This window comes from Parasteatoda tepidariorum, chromosome 1, assembly GCF_982258835.1.
Source record: "Parasteatoda tepidariorum strain Cologne lab strain chromosome 1, Ptep-v5.0, whole genome shotgun sequence".
NCBI lineage: Eukaryota > Metazoa > Arthropoda > Arachnida > Araneae > Theridiidae > Parasteatoda > Parasteatoda tepidariorum.
Window position 1 is genome coordinate 40277633 of NC_141755.1, and position 18340 is coordinate 40295972.

An 18340-nucleotide genomic window follows, 5' to 3' on the forward strand; every position below is an offset into this window, starting at 1 on the left:
TTTTTTAATATTTTAAAAACTTGAAAAAAACGGTTCACATGAAATATTTTTCAGTTTACTGATAAATATTTCATCAGATTGTGCGTCCATCAAATGATGCCAAAAACTAGCTCTAAAAATGTAGTTACTTTTGAAGCAGCCTGATTCAAGGTCAAAATAACAAATAAGGAACTAAGACAAGGACATAGGGTCATTTTGTGACAAAGAACTTAATTGTTTACGCTATTTAAATTTAGGATATTTAATTTTCCTGAAGGTAGTTGAAATGAAAACAAGTATACTTTTTTTATTTTAGCTTACATTAAACAGCAGAAAAGTAACAATGATGGCCATAGAATATTAGCCCCAATTGCCATATTTGCAATATACCGTATAAAAAAGGGGAAAAAGAAACAATGGCAATGAAGTGCTTAAAAAAAGGAAACTTAAACATATTTCAAATACTCAAAAAAAAAAAAAAAAAAAAAACGGAGAACTTTATCAGGGCTACAAAATGACTGATTAAACTTGTTTGAACAAGAAAAGGCATAGTCGCCGATGAATAAGTAGATAATAAAATGAATAGGAGAGAAATCAGGTTCTGTATTGTGAAGAGAAATGTATTCCATCCTAATTTATATTCTCATATTCTACTGTTTCTAATTCTCAGCTTCTAATTGTTTTTCAAATCATAAATTTTGCTCTTCAGGTTTACCGTTGGCAACCGTCTCTATTCTTGTTCAAACCTGTTTCTAAGTTTCCATCGATGATATCTTTATTCTGACGAATAACGTCGTGTTTTGGGCACTCGGAACATAAAAAACTTTCAGTTAAATAATAATTAACAAATAACAATTCTGAACAAAAATACAATAATTCTGAGCAATAGTTATAAGTATAATTCATAAAATTATTTCTGAACAGTAATAAAAATTTTATTCAAGGTAAATTTTTTTTCTTCAAACATTGAATTTCTTGTTGTTTTCGTGAATTTCAGCTCATTGTTTTCCTTAAAAAATTTCCTTAACGAGCGTTTTATTATTAGAATTTTGTTTTTTATAAAACGAAAAACATTGTTTTTTATTCTACATAAGATATTGTTGTTGTTGCAAAAATATTGCTTTTTACTCTTTACGTGAGGTAAAAACTGTTTTCATTTTCTTGGGACACTTGTACTGACTAATTTCAAAGCATGCTTCATTTCTTTGAAGTGTTTTGTATCGTAAAGAAAATAAGTCTCACTTATGACGTACATCTTATATTATCTTCATTCATTAGACCATAATATGAGACAGGATTTTAATTTTTATATGCTAATATGAGAATTTTTATGCTATAATTTTTCAGGGATGTATAGATGATTTAGATAATATCGAAGAATTAGCAGCACTATTTTTTATTTAACTAAGATTTCCCACTTGATGCATGACAGCAAAAATTTAAATTAATACTCATTTCAGTCAAAATTGATGTGTGAAACATAATCAAATGAAGAACAACGCAATCTTTAGAACTTTTAAGAAATGTGAATTAATTAAAGCTAATCAATGTTACAAGTGCCGAAAATTGTTTTAATTCTCCGAGTATAAGCATTATTACATACGTTTCCCCATACCATATGCAACTTCAAAGATAACATTCGGATTGTTATTTTTTCACCCTCTGTTGTCGGGTATTTTTGACAATTCTTTATATACTTTGGCGTCACTGGTTTAAAATCAGCAGTCAGTTTCTCTCTACAAGCTACAGTTTTTCTATATTTCAATCACTTAATCTAAACAAATAATTATATATTGCTTCCAATACCGTATTATATGGTAAGTAATATTCTAATGAAATCTATTCGGCATAGAACTTAAAAACATAATTGTCCTCTTACCCTTTCGTGTACTCTCATGAGAAAAAAAATCTGTTAAAATTACCGTACTGTATGGTAAAGATATTTCTGGTAAAAAAAAGATATGATTCTTTTCAATAAAACTAAAATATACAGAATTTAAGCCCTTCATTTAGTAATTTTTATAATGTTCATATGGTAATGGTTAACCGGAAATTCTGGTTTTCAAAATTATAGTTCTTATTATCACATTTAATATGAAGTACATTAAGCGTGTGTTGCTACTTATGCTACTTTGCCAAAGTCAACAAACTTGTGCAAAAATCAAGCAAATGTTTGAAAATTTCAGGATGAGGATGATTTTTTTTTCTTTTAGTCGCACCATCTATGCCCAAAAATTCTTGTAGCGACTCCATACTCCATTCATTTATCCACAGATCGTAATTTTGACCTGAAAAGAATGATCAATCTAAGTACACAATAATATACTTAAATAAATTAATGATTTTTACGCTGTTTTCTAAGGTGTTATGAAAAATTTACAAATATTACCACATTTACCAAATTTTTCAACATTATAAAAGCAGAATTATTAATTTTAGTAAAATCGTTACTAAAGAGCTTCGGTGAAAACTATCGAGCTCTTTGGTGTTTCTATGGAGCCAGAAACACGTAAAATGTTTACTTATTCTGGTAGCTTTGACCATACAATTTTTCTCAGAGTAAAGCGAGGAAAGAAAAATATGTAAAAAATCAAAATGATACTACTCTGCATTACTAAATTAAAAACTTTATTCGCTTCGAAAATATTTAAATTGAAAGTAACAATCGACATTTTTTAAGCAACAGGAGCAAATTTTCAAGACTTTCCATACGTAAATGAAACGAATTAAAAGTGATTTGAAATATATAGCGTAAAACGGTCAACGAAAATGGAGAAATAAAGGTGAGAAACAAAGCTACAAGAATCACAGTAACTGAGAATGGATAAAAGATTTTAAAAAAATAACAATAACAGTGGGCAAAAAGGGTATATCAGGGTGAAATGCGTTTCCACGCTCTATTGAAACTGCTATTTCAGAATGGGGATCTCAAGCATATTACGGAGTTGTTAATTATTAACTTAGTTCCAAAATCAGACTTAATTAACTTCCTCTGAATAATCACGCCTCCTTAACACTCGGATTTGGAATTTTTACAACATAATTGTAAGAATACTCTCTAGATCTTAGTTTAGTCATGTCGTTAGTTTAGTCCGGATAGCAGTTTGAAAATTTGGGTCCCATTAATGTTAATTTCACTTTTCGAACATTTTGCTACAACTCGTGAAGTTCTTAAACGAATAAAAAAAATTTTAAAATCAAGAAAAAAAATTTATAAATAAAATAAAATTCGAAATTTAAACGAATATTTCTTGAGAAATGAAATTACTGATTTATTCGCATTTTTGAAAATAAAAATTTCCGTTTCTAGACATAGAAACTCGTTTTGCGCATTTATCATATTATTATATTCAATAAAACCAGAAAAGGATAAATATTATCATAATCGGATAAGTAATACGTGATAATATAATTGGCATAATACGTGATATGCATTCAGTCATCTTACCTTGCAAATAGAATGTTGGAATATATTTCTAAAATTAGGATAAAATTACCGGCAGCAGTTAGTTCATCTGATTAACATTAAAAATTTAATTCAGATTTATTTTTTTGCCTCTATGGCTTTTAAACCGTTTACAACTTGTACGATGAAAAAACTGTCAATATGCGGTTTTGTAACTATTCACAAATCGCATAGCTTCAAAATTATAAAAATAAAACGTAAGTGGACATTGGAGCTATGTTGGTGCTGTGTAATTTATGCGTGAATTATAGTTTCGAATTCTAATACTCCAGGGTCACCAATTTAAGAAAGTAAGAAACAACTTTTTATGTATTGAAGGAATAAAGGGAGTATTGTACTTATAACAATGAGATTTGAAATTCCTGTAAGGTCTGTCATGATATGGACAGATAAGCCCTCTCAGTTGCATTATGTATGTGTACCCATTTGAGCAGAACAAAATGGCTACCTAAGGTGGGATTAATTGGTAAGCATAGAATTCAGTTTATGTAACAATATTAAGAAAAACAAAAAACAATCGATACACATTTTTTCTCACTTTTAGTGGTTTGAATATTGTTTTTTATGGTTTTTTTTACTGTTTTGGTTGAAGATGGCAAAATAGTAATTAAATAAATTGCGATTTGACCATTTTCACTGTGAAATTTCTGACAGTATGTAACACAAGGAAATCTTAACAAAAAGAGCACTTACAATTGTTTACGCAAGCATAGACTTCTTAAAATACTAGCTTTCAATCTTTCATTTTCTGGGATAAAACAGAACCTTATTATAAGATTAAAAGATCTAGATCATTTGCAGATCTCGGAAACGAATATTTGTGAAATTAAAATTTATAATTATTTTTGGAGAACAAAGCTAAATCATAATATAGATACCTCTTCTCAAACCTACAAAATATGATCTCACTTGGATAGACTTAATCTGTAATCTTCTCTAGCTATTATTTACAATTTCTGCTACTATTACATTATTAATTATATAAATCATAGTTTAAGAGAAGGAATGTCAATTAAAAATTTAATTAATTTCCTTAGATTTGCTAACATTGTCGCACTAAAAAGGTTTTTCTTTTCCATTTTTATATGGTAAGATATTTCTGTTAATAATTAAAATTGGAATTGGATCAATAGATTTATTGCTTCGTAATCTCTTATCTATCACATAACTCTGATCAAATAAAACGTAATAGATTTTCAGATATTCATCTCATATTCATTTCGTATTTATATGCTGAGTTTTCGAATGAAAATTTGCTTCTAACATACCTATTCGTAAGTAAATTTTTCTGTTTCATTCGGTAAACGATTTTTATGATATATATTTGAAATTCTATTCGTATACAAAATTTTATTAAACTTCCTATACGTTTGTTTCCTTTCAAGTAGTTTTGCGAATGATTTTTTTTTCTATTTTCGGGTTCAATAATTCGTTTGCATAATCATAATTTTTAAGCATTTATTTCTAAATTTTGCACTTTACGTGGCAAAAAATTTAGGCGTTTAGTTGCAACAATTTTTAGAGCCGATGTACACCTAATGCAGTTTAAGGAAAAGAACTGTAGTTATCGTACGAAAAATTATATAAAGTTGACAAAATAACAATTGATAGAAATGATTATTGCGAAGGTATTACTAAAATTGCGTTTGCTTTTTAAACGTAATGTTTTTGCAATGGATGCATTAAATTAATTCCAATGAGCAGAAAAATATATATTGTCAGTAAAGTAATAAATAAATAAATGAAACTATTAGAGTTAAAAAGGAAATAAAAAATGTGACTACAAGTACTGTAAAAAGTTTTAATTTCATTCAACACCGAAAATGGTGACAACTAAATACCAATGATTTCACATTGTATTAGAAAAACTAAAAACAGAATAAAACTTTCTCCATTTTGTTGCTTTATAAAACTTTTACATATATGGTAATGATTAGTTAGCATATTACCGCCATTATCATATTATAAAGTAACGTATTATATATTTGAAGAGTTCGCTAAATTTACTCAGTAAAAAAAATCCTTGATTTCAATGTCATATTCGCACAAGTCATTTTTATCTTATTTTAAAACTAATACCTCCTCTTATCCTCAGTGGCGTGACAGCCAATAGAGGGCCAAGGCCTACTGTGCCACCCATCTTTGTTTTTTTGAACTGGGGCTCTGAGGTGCTGGAACATATGCTTCGGTTTAGTGGTCAGCCGGACGTGGAACTTATAGTGTTTTGTCGCCAAGCATGTTTGGTACATATTTTATTGACCCATTGAGGGAATGAAAGGCTCAGTCAACCTTGCTCGGTCCGAGGATCGAACCGAGAGTACGAAGCGTTAGGACTAATACACCTTCAGTTTTTTTCCTGTGATATTCAACAAAGGATAACGCATATGAGACAAAATGGAATAAAAAAAAGGCCCTAAGGCTATTTATCTCTAGATAACATACCATTATCTAAATATGGCCCTCAAATTCAATTGTGCGTCCAGTACTTAAAATAGAACAATACCATAGAAAATAAAGTACAATAGAAAGCTTGATGAATTGTTTTTAAATTAGAACAATTTTTGATCTACTGTATTTGAAAAGCAAAGAGAAGGAGAGGAATGACTAAAAAATGATTTTATAATGGAAAGTACTTTATTATTAGTTAATAATAGTAGAAATATTGTTTTACTTAACACTCTTTTAATAAATTTCGGAATAAACGACAAATGTAATAAAAAATTTAAATATCCACCTGTTCTTATATTTCTAAGAAAATAAAACATATTCTCAGCTTTAATGAAAAAAGAAGATATTTAATTTGAAAACATTATAATTGTTAAAAAATACCAACCACATTTATCAATAAACTCTTTACCTAGGACATCAACATAACTATTGTCTTATACGCACTGTTAGAATTTTCATTCCAAAATTAATAAAAAAAGAAAAATAACCAGTAGCATTCTGCCCAGTACATAAACTGTAAAGAACATTTTTTACCTTTACGGTTTTGAAACCGTTTACAACTAGTATGGTTTCACAATTGGAAAAAAGAAATTCAACTAGGCATAGGAATTAGCTTTCCGTTAGGTAATGGTAATTGGATAATGAATGATTTAATTTGGTGAGTGCTCGACCTAGAGTGGTATCAACACTAGGAATTGAACACTCGTTTTGTCAGTCATTAGATTGACAAATTTGTCCTCTCTGCTATAATATGTACTCCGCTGCAAGGAACTCATTCAATTCCTTAAGGCCTGGTTTCTTAGGACAGGACGCCGTCAGCTGGAAATCAGCGCTAACCTCTGATTGGTCCATTTGTGAGTTTGATAGTATACTTCATCGAACGCTCATCTTGAACTACAATTGCCGTTCAACTCAACTGCAGTTGGATTACAACGTGACGTTAACCACAGAAGCAATGGCGGACAACATCCAACAGCACATTGAAATCAGCCAAGATTTTGATTTTGACATTAAACATAGCTTCTTCATTAAACATAGCACTCTTCATTTAGCTCAGCTATAATATGTTTTTTCTTGGACAAAGTCATTACTTGTTCTCCAAAACACTGGTCGGCAATAACAAAATCAATACAAATTCAAAATAAATATTTGTTTACGTTATTAACGCATGCGCAATGAGAGATAATGTCTGCGTTGGACCGACTGCTCACGCTGAGCTAACAAAATTTGGCATCAGCTCTACGTCAACTTTCCGCTGACGCTCAGATAAGGCGCTAGTTCTAAGAAACCAGGCCTTGAGCTAACAAACCAGTATTTTGTTGACGTCAGCAGGACGTTGACGTCCCGCTGACGCCCAGATAAGGCGCTTGTCCTAAGAAACCAGACCTTTAGGTTGAACTAGTTGACGCAATAAAACCCTGGTCACTTAACATTAATAAGTGAAAGCAATTAATAAACGGGTTTTCTCCCAAATAACAGTTTGAATACTATCTTATATATGGCTATATGACTGTTTTGCTTGAATATGGGGAAACAATAGTAAAATAAATTGTTATTTAACTATTTTTTTCTGAAATATTTCAAACAGTGTATTAATAGTTTGCTAGATTTAGGACGTACAGATATCACAAGATTATGATTATAAAAATATTTGAAACGATTTTTTTTACTCTAAACAATGCATAAATATCAAAAATTCCAAAAAAATACCAGTTCTTCCTTAATTTTCTAATACATAATATAATTTAAATAATTTATTATCAGATTATTACCAAGAAATATTTAAATCATCACACTCAAATTAGCACAATGACTTCTTTTAAAAACTTATATAATGGCAAAATTAGAATACTGGCTTGTCGATTTTGATATATTAAATATTTTGAAGGTTTACCATAAATATATTTTTAGAATCATTAAATATATACATGGATGTTAACTAAATTACGGCCTGTTTCTGTATGATAATGATTTGTGAAACAGCTTATATTTTCTGTGTATTGGTTTTGAGATAATTTATTTGGGCTATGATATACGTAACTAAAACGTAAATACGCAAAGTAAAAACGTAACTATTAACTTCCAATGTTGGTGAAGTACTGAAATATACTCGTTTTAAACATCCTGCAATTACACTGAATAGTGCTCAAATAGCACAACAATAAAATTTCGATGCTTCTATGTTTAAATATTTTCATTAAAATTTTAAACACAAATATTTTTATTCACTTTTAAATAAACTGAATTTCTTTCACCGATGTAAATTTGAACTTGAAATAAAATTTATTTAGGTACAGAAAAAAATCCTAATTGTAGTCAGGAACGTTTTTCATTAAAAACAATACTTATCTTAATTTTACATTTATTATTTTCTTTCAGATAGTTAAAGCACATATATCGGAATGTATAAAGTAGTAAACATACAAAATATCTTGAAAATAAGCTTGATAAAGCAGATGGTTGCTTGATGTGTTGATTTAGTTTTACCAAATGACATCTTACAGTTATTTATTCTGAAATAATTAGAATATCATCCATGAAATTCAAAATGACCGAATTTGTGGATGCAATTTTAAAAATACATTAAAATTTTACTTACTGGGGATTATTAACTTGTAAATTTGGGAAATAATATTTATTAGCAGGATTGCATTTAGATCCAAATGATAAAAAAAAATAAATGCCGTGACCAATGAGCCAACTAGGTGCGTCCCCATTAGAGAAAATACTACTTTAACAAAGTAATGTGAGAAGTTGGTTGACAAAAGCGAACAAAGCAATTAGTTTGCGTTTCTAAAAACACTTGGAATAATATTTTCTAAATTTTTTGATTTTTCTGCGAATTTTCACAATTTTTTGGTACCTTTTGCCTCAAGAGCTCAAATTTTTCTTTAAATCATTAACAATCATTTCGAAAGAAAATTTTTAATTCGCAGAAGATAAAAACTCTCCTATTTAATGCATTTTACCATATCTGTGTAAAAAAAAAATATTGAAAATAAAAGTTGAGACTATTCCTCTCAGACATTTGTTTGTAAGCCATTATATTTAAAGTTAAGGTACACATTTCTTGCTTTAAAAATGTCTCTATATTTGCCAAGGCATTGTAGACAAAATGTTTTTAAACTTAATAATGCATTACGTATTCAAATATTAATTCATTTTTATATTTTATAGCTCACTATAAACGAAGAAATGAATAGATTCATTATATTGGCGTTGTTCTTGAACGTGGCGATGGCACAAGTTCCTTTTGTTTGCGATTTTGTGTGCACACCTGAGATACTAGATTCGTGCCCTGTTCTGGATTGCGGACCAAACGAATCGCCGCAGCATAAACCCGGAACGTGCGACTGCTGCAATGTATGCTTGCCCAATAAAGGTAATGTAACTTTCTATAAACTATCTTCATACATTTAAACATCGCTTTGCATTTTACTCAACACTTTTTAGATGTTGCTCGGCTGGTTGTTTTACACTAGTCTGATATTAATTTTAACTGTTAATTATTTAACTTTTAAATGATTTTCTTTTTAATTTTTATACACAATTAGCTTTTATCTTTGATTTTGTATATCGCTTTTTTTGGTATTCGTCAAAGCACGCTTTTAAATATTGATTTGCAAACATTTTTAAATTTCAAATGTATTTTATAACATTTACGTCCCTTTTGGACAAATATATTTTAATGATTTTAATCTTAGGGTATATTTAATCTGTACTAGTTATTTTATCAATATTGTCCTTTTACATCTTTATCCTATCTTTTATCCACAAATAATTTTATACCTTGAAATATTATGCATGTAAATGGCTTTGTACAGTCGATTTCTTTTTTTTTTAAACATAATGTTTTAAAATTGCAATGTTTTTACAATTTTCATTTTTAAAAATTTTATGTCCTTTTGGACAGGATTGTACTAATGTGTATTTTTACCTTGTGTGTAATTCTTAACTATTTTCTTTTACCCAGCAACTAGCTCTAGCTCTCAATTCGATCCTATTGATACCTTTATTCAAGTGTAGTATCTAGAAAGTAAAAATGGGTTCGTGATGTTAGATATATTATGTTACTATAAAGGTCTGTTTGCCTGAACGCAACAACACCAAACACGACCAATAATGTTTTAGTTTATTTTTATGATAAATTTTTGAACGATATGCTAAATTATATGGGTCCGTTCTTACTGATGTATTTCAATGTTTTCGAGGCTTGTTGCCATCGTTGTTTCTGTAAAATTTTTATCATTTTATTTCTATATACTTGCTGTCAAATTAAAAATAGTTGTTCCACTGTATTTGGCGAATGGGCCTATAGGCCTAGGCCGCTGTAAAATTTTCCATAAACTATCTGCATATACTTTCTATATGTTACCGAAAAAATTAAGGCACATCAGATTTTCTGTTCCTTAACATGTTCCAGTAAAAAAGATTTTATGGTAAAAGCACCCTAAGTGCCAGTACTAAAGGCTGAAATCGAATTATTTCTAAGGATATAAAATATCAATTTTCGATATTTATTTTCAAAACTACTGGTGTTGATTGCGAGATCAACAATAACGATGTTATTTTGTCAGCACCAGCTATCATTGACGAGTTCAAATCAGATCAAGCAAACACCATGATTTCACATGAATCTACATCTACTGCTGTTTAAAAATTAGAGTTAATCGAAGTATTGTGACTTCTGTTATCATTTCACACCCTATCCAAGTAAAGTAACTGTACCGCCACTTCTTGTCACCGAACATCGTACTGCATTACTTTGATAGCAGCCATTTTATCGACTTCATATTCGATTAAGATTCTCTCCGAGGAGAAAAAAATTCTAGCAAAATTGCCCTACTGTATGGTAAACAATTCTGGTTAAGGAAATTAAAATACGAATTATTTTAACCATTCATTTGGTTATTTATCCATCCATTTGGTAATTTATCCATTCATATGGTGATAACGTTATACCGGAAATTCTATTTTTTTAAAATTACAGTTCTTATTACCACTCATAGAGTAAAAATGCGAAATTTAAAAATAAATTTAGCATAATAAATACTTTTTATGCCATGCCCTGAGTAATCATCAAAAAATTACCAAATTTTGCAACATTTAATAAATTTCGTCACAGATTATAAGACCAAATCTATTAGTTTATTTTATTAAAATCATTATCAAGCACTTAGACAGAAATAACTGAGCGTTTTGGTTTTCCCATAGAGACGGAAACACGGTAAATTTTATCATATTCTGTAAGTTTCGTCCTTTTTTTCTTTGGTCTATTTTTCTTTATAACAGTAAATGGTGACATTGTTATCTCTACTGTATTTCTGGAACTGTTACACATATCCGCTTTTCATTTAAGCAAATCTTATACATCTTATATATAACCTTAATAAGTGAAAGCAGTTAATAAACGGGTTTTCTCCCAAATAACAGTTTGAATACCATCTTATATATGGCTATTTGACTGTTTTACTTAAATGTGGAGAAACAACAGTGACATAAATTGTTATTTAAATATTTTTTTATGAGAAATTTCGAACAGTGCATTATCAGTTTGCTAGATCTAGGACATGCAGATGTCAGAAGATTATGAATATAAAAATATTTGAAACGATTTCTCTTTACGCTAGACAATGCATAAATATCAAAAATTCTAAAAAAATTTAGTTTTCCTTCAATTTTTTTCACATAATATAATTTAAATAATTTATTATCAGATTATTACCAAACAATACTTAAATCACTGCACTCAAATTAACACAATAACTTTTTTTAAAAAACATATAAAATGTTATTTTTTTTTTAATGGCGGTCACTTAGAGCTATTGTCCATAAGCCACAGAAAGTGCCAGAACTGCTAATTCTCTTTTCGTTACCCAGTGGGCACTTGTGGCGAAGCCACGGCGGTGGAACAGCGTCGCCCACGTCACACTACCACAACCCGTTTATAGGGCGGGTCACATTCACACATTCACACACAAAGGAGAAAGGACATAGAACACAGATAGAGGGAAAGAAACATCCATGCCTTGCCCGGGATTCGAACCCAGAACCTTTCTGATGCAAGGACAGTTCCCTAAAATGTTAAAATTAGAATACTGACTTGTCAATTTTGTTATATTAAATATTATGAAGGAGTACCATAAATATATTCTTAGAATCATTAAATATATACAAGGATGTTAACTAAAGTATGCCCTGTTTCCATATGATAATGATTTGGAAAACAGCTTATACTTTCTGTGTATTGGTTTTGAGATAATTTATTTGGTCTATGATATACGTGAAAATGTTACTGTAATGCAACAATATTAACCCTACTCTTCATTTGTGCTCTAACTGTAGGATCAGACTGTAAAGTTGACTGTAGCACTGATCAGTGCCCGCAGATAAAATGTGCTACAGGCTATGAATCGTACACACCTCCTTGTGAATGCTGTAATAAATGCAGGAAAATTAAAAGTAAATAGCAGTACTACTTTTTTATGTACAGTTCGCAAAAAAGGGGCCACTTGAGTAACTTTTTATCTAATAATCGAATCTTTTCATTCTAGGACTCAATCTTAATCAATCGAGGGAGTGGAAATATGATAATTAATTAGTGTAGACAATATTTTAAGTTACGAAATCAGACGCGTAATAGTACTTTCTCTTAATAAACACATTTTTTTCGACGGATTCAAATTTCTGACACCCGAAGAATAAGTGGAAGCTGCAATATGAGAAATATGGTCCTAATAGTTCAGTCAAGAGAGCGGTCCAACATTTGGACAAATTAATAAATATTTTTTTTTTTGTGTATTTTGCCATATTTCGAGAAATTTTTAAGCGGAATTAAAAAGTATGGCACTTAATTATGAAATTCGTTTATCCAAAGATTCCATGCAAAAAAAAATTATAAATAACATTAAAAAATAAATTTTTGTTCCTTTACTTGGTATTAGTCCAAAACAAATTTGACTTGTAAGGTATGCACACTTTTACATTATAGTTAAAGAATGCAATTTTAAGGCGGCAAAATACTAAATTTGAGCACAATTGATCGAATAGACTTTTGGACTTCAAATAAATATTAACTAAAAATTATTTTTTTGTTTCAATTGTCTTTGGGTAAACAAATTTTTATAATTGCGAGCAGCAACTTTTCCATTCGCTTAAAATACGCAGGATATGACGAAATAGACAATAAATAAAATTTACATTAAGGGATCCTAACCAAACCTATTTCTTGACCAAACTAATGAGGCCTTACACCCCCCCTATGTATTGGGGGTTTGAAATCCGAATCCATCATAAAAAATTTGTTTATTCTGGGAAACAGCGCTTTTGTGTCTGATTGCATAACTTAAAAATATCGTCTGCATTAATTAATTAGCATATTTGAAGTCACCTCCTTGCACCAATAAGATTGAGTCCTAGAACGTGAAGATCATTAGATAAAAGTTATTCCAGGTGGTCCGTGTATTTTTTAGCACATTGTACGAATAAGTTTTTGTTTATTTAATTTTTGAATATTTTTGTTTGATTAATTATTACTATTACTAATTATTTATTAGTTAATATCTCGCCTATTATATTCTTGTTTTAATATTTTATCTAGTCTTATTTTCTTGCTTTTCTTAATTATTAATATTAATCTACCTTGTGATGTTAACTGTAAAGCAGTTCTTTGCCCATTGATAAAATTTTCTTCGTCTTACACATCTGCCAAAACTCCTTGTAAATGATGTAATGAGTGCAAAAAATATAAAGTAATTATTACTATTTTCCTCTATATGATCTTTATAATTTGTGTTTTATAATTCAGTTGAGTATTTTTCATAAACTTTTTTCTTGTTTTATTTCATTTCTTTCTTCTTTTTTTTTAGGTTTAGATATATTGTTTCTCACTGTCATGTTTCCATTGCTTGTTTCTTGAATTATTGCTTTTTTGAAATCTTCTTTTTAAATTATATACAAAAACTATAATTAAATAAATTATAGTTTAAAAACCCTTAGGAAAATTAGCCATAGGATTGCCATAAAAAAATGCCATAGGATATTTCTATGGGGTTTTGTTCTATTCTCTATTCTAATAAAATTCTATTTATAACTCTTTAATAATACTCTTTATAACTCTCATAGTCTTTTGGCTATTAGCCTTCGTAAAAATAGTTTTAAATTTAATATTAATAAGGGGGGTAGGCTTTATTTTTTGTCTATGTTATCTTTCGTTAAATCGCCAAACGTGGCACTCATCTCATTCTCCTAACTGTCCGTTTAGGATCAATTCAATTTACTCATAATTTTCATTTCTGAGCGTAAGGACTGGGGGCTTATGCCCTCCACCCAAGCACTAATAAACGGTTATTTCTTGATGAGAGAATAAGTAAGATTTTTTTACCCCTTTAAGTGACCTTGTTTCCTTATTTTATAATTTTGGAAAACTGCCATGTTCTTTATTTTAAGATTTACATAATAAATCAGTTTTTCTTAAGCATTTTTATTCATTTTTCTAGGATAAATATCCCCCCTTCATAACAGAATTCAGATGTGTCTCAAACCGTAAAAAATTATACTTAAATTCTACAAAAAAACTACATCTCATATACAGTAAAGAATTTATACTAAAGCGCTATGAAGCGTTTGATTTTTGGAGGAAGAAGGTTGAAGTCTTCTGATGACAAAAATACAGTTTAATTAAAAATTGGAGCACTATAATAGCTTTCGAACGGAGTTTACAATTTTGAAATCTTTATTATAAGCGTCTACCACGAGATGAGGAATTTAGTATTTAGTTAAGAAATGGTCCTTAGCTTCTTTTTGACAGTGTATAACGTTTTAAAGGTCTTAAAGTACGACATGTCCATTAGTTGATGTTGAAGTCCGAATCCTTGTAATATTGAATATAATCCAGAAGACAGGGAAAAGTAATGGAACAAACTCGACTATTGTCATTCAAAAAATATTCTGTTTAATTTATCTTTGTTTTAAAACTAATTTAAAATATTTTCAGTTTAATTAAAATCTGAGATTGTAATTAGGTTCAATTAAATATTTCTGTATAAAAAAGCAGAACATTACAGTTTAATAAAAAAAAATTCATTTCGCCATTATAAATACTCGCTTCATTTTGCCATTATGAATACTCTCTAATCCTAAAATAATCACTTTTCTATTGAAATTGATTCTTCAAGCCTATTTTCTCAATACTACCAGATACTTGCGGTAAAAACGAAGTTTATACTGAATGCGGGTCTGCATGTCCCAAAACTTGTGCTAACTTGGGAAAAGATCAAGTCTGCACTGAACAATGTGTCAAAGGTTGTTTCTGTCAAAAGGGATTAGTAAGAAATGACTACGGAGAATGTGTACAACCAAGTCAGTGTCAAAAACGTAAGAAAATTTTGATATTTAAAATTTATAAGTTAATTCAGTGTAACATTTTATTTTCATATTAGTGTAAAGAGTTCAATTTGAAATGAATCTCTATTTAAGCACTGAAAACGTTTGAATTTGCTTGTGAACAGTGAAGTGATATTAACCATGAGTTTGCTGTAAGTGCCAAAAATCTGTTGGATATTACTAACAATTGTGATAAATTTTCGATTCAGATAAATGATAATCAATAAATTTTCGAATAATTATATGAAATAATAAAACAAATATGTTTTTTATTGTTATAATGATGTAAGTCTTGTATGTTTTGTTTTTTAAAAAAGTAACCGAAAAATACTCCAAAAGTTGTTCTCTTTCCAGCGATTCACCTTATTTAAAAAAAATGAATACCAATACTGCTTCTAGGTTCATGTGAAGTAAACAGAAAGATTAACAGTTGTCAAAAAACCTGTTTTCGAATCCAGGAAAATAGAAAAACGAATAATCGCGCCTCATTAATTCTTTAAAAAAACTCAGAGCATATTTATGAATTCTATATTTTTAAAAAAAAACAAACTTATTTTTCAAACCTCAAATCAAATTGGGTATAATATAGCCTACGTCACAGGTTGTGTTATTCCTACTAAATTTAACCCATGAACGGCATTTTCTGCGAGTCTAACGTCAAGCAACAAATAAACAAACGAAGTGTTCGATCGTTAAATAGCTGCTCGCCAGATTTTATTGCATTATAAAGAAAAGTTATTGAAACTAAATACAACTAAATAAACAACAACAACTAAAACAAATAACAACAACTACTAATAACAATAACTAAATAAACAACAACTAAATTCCATTCGTTTAGCATTGCGTCATATGTTGTTCCTACAAAATCGAAGTAGTTGTGTTTTTTTCATATTATACCCAATTGAATTGATTGTAGATTTACTTTTTCAACAAAAATCATTTTTAGTATCTTTTGCAAATTCGGAATATTAATTTACGTTTGATACGACATTTTTAAATGTTAGATCTAAGTCATTTGAATGTTAATTAAATCTATGATGGTGTTTAGGTTAAAGGTAATATTTCTGTATAAAAGAGAAAAAATTAAAATTTAGATTATATTCAGCTTCATTTTGCCATTTTTAATATCCTCTAAAATAATATATTATTTCTTTATCGTTACATTGACTTTCTTAACTTGTTTTCTCAGCACCATCTTGTGGTAAACACGAAGTTTATGATTATTGCGGGTCCGCATGTCCCAAAACTTGTGCCAACTTGGGAAAAGATCAAGTCTGCACTGAACAATGTGTCGCAGGTTGTTTTTGTCAAAAAGGATTAGTTAGAAATAACTATGGTCAATGTGTACACCCAAATCAGTGTCCAAAACGTAAGAAAATTTTGATATTTAAAATTTTTAAATTAATTCAGTATAAAAGTTAATTTTTATAATTGTGTAAAGAGTTAATTATCTCTATGCAAGCACTGAAAACGTTTGAATTTGCTTGTGGACAGAGTAATGATATTAATCATGAGTTAGTTGTAAGTACCAAAAATTTGTTTGATATTACTAACAATTGTGATAAATTTTCTGGATATTACTTAAAACTTAAACATTATATATTATATGAAATAATAAAAGAAATATGTTTTTTATTGTTTTAATTAAATAAGTTTTGTATGTTTTGTTTTAAAAAAAAAACGAAAACGATGATGATGAAATGTGAAATATGATGTTCTTAGACTGATCTATAAACAGGCAATCATTCCTCTTATATCTTATGCTTCGAGATCTTGTAGGCATTCCTTAAGGAAAAAAATTAATTACAGGCTTCTTATGAGGACTCAACGGATATTTCTGCTTCGGATCATTAAAGGATACAGGACTTATAGTTATAAACAGTATTTGCTATTTCTGGTCTGCCACCTATTGATTTAGTTGTGAGCAAACTTCAAACCAAAGTTAGAGAAAACTATTTGAGTAATTGTCGTGACACCCTTGATTGGAAGCAACCGGGATCTTTCTTGCCACATCCTTCAAGCAGGAAGCCCATCACGCTTGTGTCGTATTCCAAGGAAACCCTTATTGAGCACAATACTATTTGTTACAAGATTGAAGTAAATTGAATTGGAAAGTTGAGCTTGCCTACGTTATTTATGAAGACGGAGAGGAAAAATTATTCTCCAGCATCGAATAAGAGACGAGTGCTCAGTTTTTCAAGCCGAACTGCTGTACATTAATCTTATCGTAAATTTTCTCTCCCTCTCTCTATTGTGCATAATGTGAGTCATAGATATCTTGTTTGCTCTGATTCACTTTCTTCTCTTCAGTTGCTGCTTAATACAGATGCTGTGGAGAAACTCGTTGTCGGCATTCAGTCCATAGTGAATGCCCTTGATGGAGTTGCTAACATCAATTTTGCTTATGTTCGAGGCCATAATGGTGATTTCGGGAATGATAGAGCAGATCAGTTGGCCAAGGATGCGACTAGCCTTGATATTGATTTGCTTATGTCTGTCCCGCTTTTACATTGGGAACATGTTGCTTCGGAAATAACTGTTTTGACTGGAACAAAGAATATTTGGCTCCCCCAAAAGCTGGGTGGACTAAAAAATTCTTCCCAACTATTTTTCATCGGAGTAAAACTTTTTCTACTGACTTTAAGCTGTCCTAGATTCTTACTGGTCACGGTAATTTTAAAAGTTACTTGTTTAAGTTTAATTTGATTAATGATAATCTTTTCTCACGTGAACAGGACTCTGAAGCTGTTGAACATATTATTTTTTTATTGTAAGTTATACTCAAGCCAAAGAGAAAGTTTGAAAAGGAGTTGAGAATTTCAGTTATTTATTGCCCACCTGTTTTATCCTCTTTAGTTATGTGCACTGAATAGCTTACTATTTTGCGAAATTTTGTAAACAGCTTAAACTTTTAATTCTCATTCTGCTTCTTTGCAGCTTTTTTCTTTTGTACTTTGCCCACTTACTTCTGTAAGCCTCATGTTGTACATTGTGGAGTATGAGGAGTTGTTTAAATGAAACTTAATTTTAAGAAAAATAGTTTGGTCTGGAGTGTGCTCT

General features: G+C 29.7%; 1 protein-coding gene across 1 annotated transcript in view; it reads left to right on the plus strand.

Annotated features, from left to right (window-relative positions):
• The first annotated feature begins 4662 nt into the window (after window positions 1-4662).
• Window positions 4663-18340, plus strand: part of LOC107452389 (zonadhesin) — a 93312-nt gene continuing 79634 nt past the window's right edge. Inside the window, exons 1-5 of the mRNA XM_087153610.1 lie at window positions 4663-4719; window positions 9071-9275; window positions 12239-12355; window positions 15092-15268; window positions 16470-16649. Coding sequence (XP_087009736.1) covers window positions 9089-9275; window positions 12239-12355; window positions 15092-15268; window positions 16470-16649 — 661 coding nt within the window. The 5' untranslated portion in view covers window positions 4663-4719; window positions 9071-9088. The remainder of the gene's footprint in view (window positions 4720-9070; window positions 9276-12238; window positions 12356-15091; window positions 15269-16469; window positions 16650-18340) is intronic.